At 32.9% G+C, this 9,431-nt stretch overlaps 1 protein-coding gene across 1 annotated transcript; it reads left to right on the forward strand.

Moving 5' to 3' along the window:
* LOAG_09511 (hypothetical protein) lies at window positions 1-6,543 on the forward strand. The gene is made up of 12 exons (XM_020447946.1): window positions 1-119; window positions 706-860; window positions 1,431-1,477; window positions 1,551-1,702; window positions 2,195-2,336; window positions 2,702-2,880; window positions 3,174-3,315; window positions 3,666-3,884; window positions 4,258-4,492; window positions 4,949-5,095; window positions 5,233-5,457; window positions 5,978-6,543. The coding sequence occupies exons 2-12, from the start codon at window positions 732-734 to the stop codon at window positions 6,152-6,154; spliced, it is 1,794 nt and encodes a 597-aa protein (XP_020301871.1). The 5' UTR covers window positions 1-119; window positions 706-731; the 3' UTR covers window positions 6,155-6,543.
* Window positions 6,544-9,431: the final 2,888 nt, after the last annotated feature.

The raw sequence follows: 9,431 nt of genomic DNA on the forward strand, positions 1-9,431 counted from the left end.
TTCCAGATCAACAGTTGTCTCGTGAAAAGGAGTTGCACTCGTGCGGGTGGTTACTCCTTCCTTGGTACTTGGGTGTTATTGGGAGAGAAGTGTGTTGCCAGCTACGGAGTTTCTTACGTGTAAGTTTATGGAGCCATTTGGAAGTTTCATTTTCCAGCACGAAGTAGTGCATTTTTTAGAAATTTGTTCATTAACAGAAAGAAGGTGAGAATTCCTCTTCTCTTCCTCCCTAACCTTCATTTTTGTACATTTAGAGAGATTGTAATAAAGTGTCGATGACAATTTTTAAAATTCATTTGTTGATCACTTTAAACCTGAGTAAGACATATTTCTCATTTGAAATTATTTCTGTAAAGGAATTACAGATAGTAAGAAAGATTTAATTATTTTGAAATTCCTAAAGCAGGGATAGAATTAGAATGCCAGTGTTCAACCTTTATTTATTTCAATTCAACCTTTATTCTATTTATTCCAAATTTTCCAAACTTGAAAAATTATATTACATGTACTTCTGTTGGAGGTTAAGTTCATTGTTATTTGTATAAAGGTCGTGCTTAGCGGTCAGTCTTCCATCTAATTCTTAAGTAGATAATACCACTCGGCCATGGTCGTTTGTCACATCTATCCTTTTTTAACAAAACAATGCTCTTCACCATTTTTTGCCTACATTAAAAAAATATCCCTGATTTGAAATTTGTGTTTCAGTTTTTATTTGGAGTAATTGAATAGTAATGATTCCGCAACATATGGAAGAAAATCTTCATTATCGCGAATTACATTTAAGACCTATAACTTTTCAAAGAAATACATTGGGTATACGGAATTTTTTGGATCGTCTTGGTCATAGTAAAACACTGAAAGTTAGCACTTATTTTCATTCTTTTTATTGATCTGTTCTTATTTTAATCATGAAGCAAGCTTTTGACAATGTCTGGACTACTTCGAAAGCTATTAGACTACGCTATGCACTAGTAAGATCTCATTTGCTGCTTACATTGATATCTTTTATAAAATAAAAATATAAGCATTTGTAGTGGAATATTATCTCAGTTGGGACAATTCACATGAAAATTGGATATCTGACAAATTCAGTGTTATTCACTGTCTATGACTCTTTTTGTAAGCGTCCTTCGACCTGTAGCTCCTTTTACAATGAGAATTGATTTAGTTTAAATGGTTATTATGCCGGACTTGTATCTTAATCAGAGATGTAAATATTAAAAATTGAAATAGAGTAGCTTCAATCTGGTGAACGTAGAATGTCTATTGAAGCTAGAATAGCTGTGGAGTTATCTCCTTGGAAATGATGAATATGTAAAGAAATTGATGTTGGAATTTAAGAGTAGTAAGCTTTTTACATGAAATACCAAAAAATGATGCAAAATATTTCACTCCATTTTTGAAAAAGTTTGGACCCTTATTAATTGCAGGGTCATGAAGGCTGTGTGAATTGCTTACAGTGGAATACTTCAGGAAGGTTAATCTTTGATTTCATTACTTCCAATACATTCATTTTTAAAACTGGGGAGAAATTATGATCATTATTACAGCTTATTAGCTAGTGGTTCTGATGATATGCAAATTCGTTTGTGGAGCGCGGAAGGTAAAGCTTTGCACTGTATCAAATCCGGTCATATGAATAACATATTTTCGGTGCAGTTTTTACCAAGTGGAAGCGATGATTTACTGATAAGTGCCGCAGGTAATCAACATTTAATAGTTATTTGTTTAATTGATTAGTACCGGCAACACTCCTAATCGGTTGGATTTTCTTAAACAATTACGCATTGAATTGTTCGAACTGCCATAGCACTCCCTTCACTTTATTTCTCATCACTTTATCTGTGTTAATAGATTTTCAACATTTCTAAACACTTCTCAGTTTTCCCGGCTTTTTTTACCGAAATTTCGCCATAGTTTTCTGAAATATCAGTGGAAATCTTTTGATGCGACTTCGATAATTTTTTTGACAGTTCCATTTTTTCATTATCCAAGAAAATGGAAACCCTAATTACATTTAAAATTCAGTTTTAATGATAAAGTAAAATTTGCATGAGAATAGCATGAAGGCTGCAAAGATTTTGTAGAAATTAAGTGGTGGTAAAAGTAGTAGTAGTAGTAATAGTAGTTAGGATCGAAATTTGAATTGAAATACTGAAATTTCCATTCAAAAACTGTTAATTGTGTATTTCAGGTGACAGTAATGTAAGGATGCATTCGATTGCTCGCTCTGATGTGCCTTACGTATGGTGGTCCGGAGGTCGTGTAAAGCGTTTAGCCATAACGCGTGCTGATCCATATCTATTTTGGTCTGCTGCAGAAGATGGTTATATCAAGTAAATATTCAAATGTTCACATAAGGTACCCTAGGCAGCAATTTCAAGAAGAGTAAGGATCTTCCTAAAGTTTCCAGTGTCATTAAAATGAGCTTCTTATCTTACTCATCAAACCCATTCGTTGTTGAAATTAACTGTTAACAAATTCATTAATTGATGGATTAAATGTTGCTGTTTAATCATTTATATTATCTTTCTATGTCAGCAATCGATATTAGACCGTGCCCGATGTATTATTTTTTCGTGATTCAGTAGGACGTTACAGTGCTTTTTGTTTCACAGGAATGCTATTTGAATCTACTTAATCAGAACTCTCAATACAAAACCGGTCAAAAGTTGGTATATAGGGTTGTATATGACTGCAGGCAGTATGACGTTCGCACCGCTAAAGCTACAAGTTTAATCAAATTTGATCAGAAGGAGTGTAAATCGTTGGCAATAAATGAAAATCGTCCGGAAATGATTGCGGTTGCATTAAATGAAGCTCCTGTTCCTCTTTATGATCGAAGGAATGTATCGGAACCATTATTTACTGTTATTCCAGGTATTTGCTTCCTGTCACGGTATCTGTTGTTATTTTCAGTTTGTTTATAATTGAGCGATTTTATACTATTTGTTGGGTATTACGTAACAGTGTCAGTATGAGTGTCATTATGATTATATCATGGTTCACACTGATTACCTGGTTATAAACTTGGTGTTCTTTGTATAACAAGGAATAAATTGCATTTTCTTTTATTTTTTAATTTTCAGGTAATCCATGCGTTTTGTATTATCAGCGGAAATCAATTTAAGTCTCTTCTAGGTTCACCTTATTGACGAACAGTTTTCTTGCAGGTCACATTCCAATCTCTGATTCATCCTCGCGTCACGCGTTTAGGACACTATCGGTGACCCATGTTGGCTTCAATTCTTTAGGCAACGAACTTATTGTTAATATCGGCGGGGAACAAATTTACATATTTAATGTTTTTGATCGGTAATTTTTTATTTCATGTAACTTCGGTTGAAATTTTTCTTGGTTTCATTCTTAATTGAAACTTCTTATATGTTTAATAGTGAATTCGATCACTATAATGCCGATTAACGCCTGAAATATTGCTGCTATTTCAGCATGTTTTACTTTTTTGGAAAGCTTTTTAAATGGCATAAATTAGGAGAAAACAGTAAGTAATGGAAGAAGTAAAGAGTTAGCACTGATAATCTGCGCATAAGTCAACTATTTCAATATTTGATAAATTGGAATCATTTAAAAATGAATGATTCAAATGAAATATGGAATAAAATACAAACTATTCATTTTTTTCGGGTTTCTACATTTTTTTTTAGAGCACATGAACCAGATGCTTTGCAATCACTGAACAGTTTTATTGATGATCCTGTTCGAAATTTATCGGACAACGGCGGTTTTCCTGGCTTTGATAAAACAACAACGGAAGTTTTTAGAGGAGAACGTGAACAAGCAAAAATTCATTTCAGTAATAAAGAATATACTGATGCGATTAATACTTATAGTCGGACAATTCTCGATTGTGAGAAATTATGTGGGTGAGTTTCTTGCTTCAAATTTTACATTAAACTTAACGCATGTTAGATTTTGATACATTATGCTTTTAATATGGATTTTCATCGGGGCACCAAAATTTATTGCTTTAAAGAAATTCGAGTTTCGATATCAACTTTCTAGATTTCATCCTCATTAGAAAGAATTTCCACTGGAAAATGACAAAAATAGACTATAAAATTTATTTTTAAAAATGTACAAGATTTTCTTGCAAAACACAGATGACCAGGAATTATTCGGGATTTTTTCTAAAAATACATTTGGCTAATGTTTCATAAGTTTTTCTTTTTGCAACGAAAATTTTCTTTTGGCATTTCCTTCCGGGAGTTAAAATTTCAATTAGCTAATTGCGTTTAGACGCGATCCACCACGTGGGCATCCTCATTCGATGGATTTGTGTTTGTTGTTAGCAAATCGTGGAGCGAGCTATCTTCGAAGGTTATGGGATGGCGACGCATATGCCGCACTACTAGACTTGATACGGGCCTTGAAAATTGAACCAAGAAATAGCAAAGTACATTATCGGATTATTAAAGCCTTGACTGAATTGAAGCAGTATGATATGGCGAGGAAAATATCAAAACTATTCAAGGTTAATTTTTGGAAGTTGTCAAGTAGTTAAAATTCATTGGTTACTGGCATCTCCAGACTGTTATCAAATCATTAATCGAACTGAAACAAATAAGATATAGTGAGAGAAGTTCCGGAACTATTCAGAATCCTTAAATATTGATTGTGGATATAAGCTATGACTAAAATTCAGGTTTTAGAATTATTTTAAAATCATTGGGGCTTTGTTTAAATTACTTTTTCTGATTTAATTTGATAGTTGAGAACGCTGATTTATAAATTTAATTCATTCCATTTGGTTGATGTCCTGGCTTAAGCAGTTCATCGGGACCTATAAATCTAGTTATAGCAGTATATAACTGGCGCTTCGCTTTTACATTAGCATTTAATATCAGGATAGAATGTATTGCTTCATATGGAATATTGCTGTGAAAATGTCGTTCCAAGCTTTTGGAATTCTGGAAAGAATCTCTTTCAGGAACGCTTTCCGGATGATCATTCTTGCGATAGACTAGATGCCGTATTACGAACTGATCCTGCGGGACAGAAAAGTTGGACTTCAAATGGTTGTTCAGATTACGTTCAACGATTATGTGGTCATTGCAATACCAATACTGACATAAAAGTGCGCTTTATGATAGATTTTCTATGAACTTTTCCTTGGTTCTTCTTTCTTATCTTCGTTCGTTATATATATACACTTTACGACACATACGACACTTTTCACAAATTTATGTAAAATTATCACAATTTAATTACCAGGAAGCTGTTTGGTTTGGTGGTAGGGATGAGTATATCGCGGCAGGTAGTGACTGTGGTTCGTTGCTAATTTGGGAAAGGAAATCGGGTGCTTTGGTAAAAGGATTTGAAGCAGATATGAATATTTTGAATTGTGTACAACCTCATCCATCAATTTTATTGCTTGCAACCTCCGGAATCGAACATGTCATTCGGTTTTGGGAGCCGCTTAATGAGGATGTTCAAAGGGTTCGTTTTCCCCATTATCTAAAATGTGTCCGATTTTTGTTGAATTAGCTTCATAGTTTCGAAACATTCAAAACTATTTCCGGTTGTTAGTCTTGGATGTACTTTTTTTGGTCGGCTCAAGTTGGTCATGAAATTTATCATTAAGCATCGTCGATATAGTTACTATTTAGATAGTAATAAATTTCCTTAGTTTTCTTCATAAGATAGCGAAAAAATACAATATAATGAGGATTTAAGGCGTTATTAAGGTGAACTAAGATGGGAATTTTGAAATTTGTTGACTGAAATACCACTTCTAATTTGGTGGTTTAGCTTTTCGAGGTCAAGAGTCCAGAGAAATCTGCTTTCTCTGATACTTCTTTTAAGTTTTCAAATTTTTTAGGCATGGAATTATCAGATCTTTATGAATTTGAGTAGATTCAGAAATATTGTGCTAGCTGGTGCAGACTGTTAAAAGTTCAACTCTGACAGCACTTTTTCTATAAAATGCACTAAATCTCCATTTTTTTTTTTTTTGTAGGAGAATAGAGGAACAGGACGTGAATTACACCGTCTTACGGCTCTATCGGCGGCAAATCAGAAGCGAATGCATACAGGTATATTCGATATGGTAGTTGCATCTATAGGACTTGCTGTGCAGGGTGCCGATGATAACGACATTGAACGTGGAAGGCGGATTGGTTGCAATGCAAGTTAGAACAGATCCTTTGACTTTTTAACTGTTAGTAATTAGCATAATGTATCATATTATTGAAGTACAATGGAAATTCTAAGTCTATGGGGAAGAAAAGATTTTATTTTTCACTCTCAGTAGTCCACTCATGGAATGAATTAACTAGAATGGATAGGTCGGTCTCTTGTCGAAGACTCCTACACGGAGATTCTGATTTGCGGTAGGAGCTTATCTGAAGATGCAGAATGCACTGGTTAATTAAAAATAATGGTGTTTCTTGTTTTTATTCTGCTGATGAATAAATGTGAGTTGGCAATAAATCTAGGTGTAATATAAAATGTCTCAAGGCATCTTTTCTTTGGTAATTTTCTTAGTTGGACTTTCGTGCAACCTTCATTATGACTATGTTCGACTGGATATGTAATGACTTTTGACCTGAAGTATCCCTTCAGTGTAATATAATGGAAAGCTTTACACATCATTGAGGTGCTTCTGCAGAAAGTTTCTAACCTTAAAAATTTGATCATGAATTAGGATCATAACTGTTCTGTTTTCTGGAAATTTCTGCTAATTGTGCGAAGTTTCTGATTTTTAGATGATAGAATGATTCTTGATATTATTGTTTACTTTTTTGTTGTTTTTGGTATTCTTTGGAAAATATTTGTCTTCTCAAATTAATCTTCGAATTTATAAGCTTTTGGTTTCTTGGTGAGAGTTTTTAGATTTTTAATTTTGACCAAGGAGTTAAGTTTTATGAAAGAAAAGGGTAACATTGATGTATAATATGAAAAACTGTGAATAGTGCAGCAAATAATTCTGTACATAAATGTATTTCTTTTAGTTGACATTTTCTGTTGTTCATTTATGTCTTATTTGCAAGAATATATGAAATGATGAAATGGTCACTCACGATAAAGTGTATTTCACGTCATCATTTTTGATACCTCTCTTCTATAAGTATGCGGTATGTATTAATGACTGGTGGCTGTTTTCACCGCTTTCTGAGTTACTATGGATCTGCATAATCTTAAACAGGCCTATAATTCAATCCTTGTGTATTGCTTTATAATCTACATAGCGCACTTGTTCCGCACAAACCATGATGATGCATGGATGCCATGCAACAGTCCGTTTCTTTTCGTTCAGCTAGCTATTATTTTCACAGTTTGATAGTATTACAGTGACTTAGGTTTTGTTTTTTCTTTTTCTAAGAGAAAGAAGCAGTTAAACATTATTCTGTATGATGATATATAAAAGTGATATGAGGTGATAAGTATTATTGGTCAAGATTGTCCATTTAACTAATTAACAGTCTTGACCAGTGTGTAGACTTAAGTTTTGCATTATTTAATCTCATTGGTTTTGTTAATGTTTAGTCCGGGAACTGTACATATATTCATTAGTTCCCTTAATTATTTTATCCATGATGAAAGATGCCAATTCCTGTTTTAATTAGATTCCTGTTCTCGAAAAGTCCTTTATGCACTTCTCACATTGTTTTTGGTTTACTTAAAATTTTTACTTTAAATAATATCTTTACGAAGTCATAAAAGATTACGCTACGAGATTTTTTCCACATGCAATTTTCTAGTTATCTGGGCTTCTGTATTAGATGAACCATAATATATAGGAGTTTTGGGATATATTCAGAATTAGGTAAAAGTTTGAAGAAATCTGGCTGTTACATTCAATAGTAAGTATAATCGGTTAATTTATGGATTCTTTGATTCATTTTGATACTATATACTAAAATGATTCGGTGATTAGTAGGCATAACTTAGGAAGAAGGGGTTCTAAAATTCCAAATTCCAAAGATTTCTCGTGGTTTTGAAATTATCTCAGTTGTAAAGAAAAGGGGTTTGCAAGGCGACAATCACTTAGAACTTTTCCGTTTCCGGGCTTGACTTGAACCGCCAACCTTTTGGCTAATAACTGATTGCTCTAACCAATTGAGGTTATAGTATTTCCCGCTATTGGAAAGACAATCACTGATAAATAAAAGATTTGGTTAACATTTTTTGAAAAGCATAATCCATCTTTTTATTCTAGAAGGAGAAACTTTATACTCAAATCTACTGATTGCACTTTTTATGGCTATTACGGATTTCCGGCGTTCCGATTTCGCAAAAAAGTAATGTGCAACATGATTGGAAAGAAAATGATAACTAATAAATTGTTTTGAACAACTTAATTAATGTACTTTATCGGTGGGTGAATGAGCCATACAGTTAAGATGTTTGCGCCTGGATTCGTATGGCTAATGTTTATGATTTATCCCTAGCATATATCCTTCATTGTAATTTAGGAAATTGATATGCTTGTATTATTTCATCTATATCAAAAAGAAAAAGAATTTAACTTAAAATTAGAAATCGAAAACTGGATAACATCAATTGTTTGGCCTATTTCGTTTCGTTCAAAAAAGCCCAAATCAAATTAGTGATAGCATTCATGCAAATTTTGTCATCATTTCTTTCTGCATGATCTAGACCAGAAATGCAAGCAGATTTGTATTAGTAATAATTGGAAGTGTATGCGGAAGTTACCGCCCTGTTAGACGACACTTAGAAGGAGAATGAACAAATGCACTAAATTATTATCAAAAAAAAAAAGTGGACAAGAGATTTGAAATTTTAGCCTTTCAATGGTCACTTAAAAATGTTCACTACAACTATGAACTGACAGCAGTTCATTAAAATAGTTAAATCGTTTGCTTACTGAATGATAGAAATTATTATTTCTATCCTTCCTCATTGCATCCATACACAACAATGTTAGCATTTATTATAGAGCAAACGTTAAGAGTAATTGAATTGTTAAGATTGTTGAATTAGGCTTAATCTTATAAAAGTCGAACAATTGAATTAGCATAGAAAAAAAGAAAAAGGTTACTAACGTGACCTGAAATTGTTTCACATTTATGATAAAGTGAAAGAAGATGAAATAAATTAATTACAAACGGTTACACGTAATGTATGAATGTGATAATTTGCCAATTTTCCTGCACTTTCTTCTTAACAGAATGAAATCACTTCATTCCGGAAATTTCTCGAATGATATTGCACCAGAAATGTCAGTATCAGATTAATTGTTTTAATGAAATTTCTCTCCAATATCACATTGTAAGTCTATGATTGATTTACCGCTTTTCCGGTATTTACTTGTTTCTTTCCGATCAAGGATTTTGTAAGTATCATCGATTGATGAAAAGGTACAATTGATTTTTGCAGTTTTTTTTTTCTAAGTCGTAAAAAAAAACAAAACTCTTAAAGAAGGGACAAAATTTTAAGAATGAAAGTAT

This window comes from Loa loa (assembly GCF_000183805.2).
Source record: "Loa loa unplaced genomic scaffold supercont3.406, whole genome shotgun sequence".
Taxonomy (NCBI): domain Eukaryota; kingdom Metazoa; phylum Nematoda; class Chromadorea; order Rhabditida; family Onchocercidae; genus Loa; species Loa loa.

Coding starts and splice junctions, on each gene's coding strand:
- LOAG_09511 (XM_020447946.1), top strand. CDS start 732: ATGATTCCGCAACATATGGAAGAAAATCTTCATTATCGCGAATTACAT. Junction 1,478..1,550: donor CAGTGGAATACTTCAGGAAG/GTTAATCTTTGA, acceptor TCATTATTACAG/CTTATTAGCTAGTGGTTCTG. Junction 5,096..5,232: donor ATACCAATACTGACATAAAA/GTGCGCTTTATG, acceptor TTTAATTACCAG/GAAGCTGTTTGGTTTGGTGG.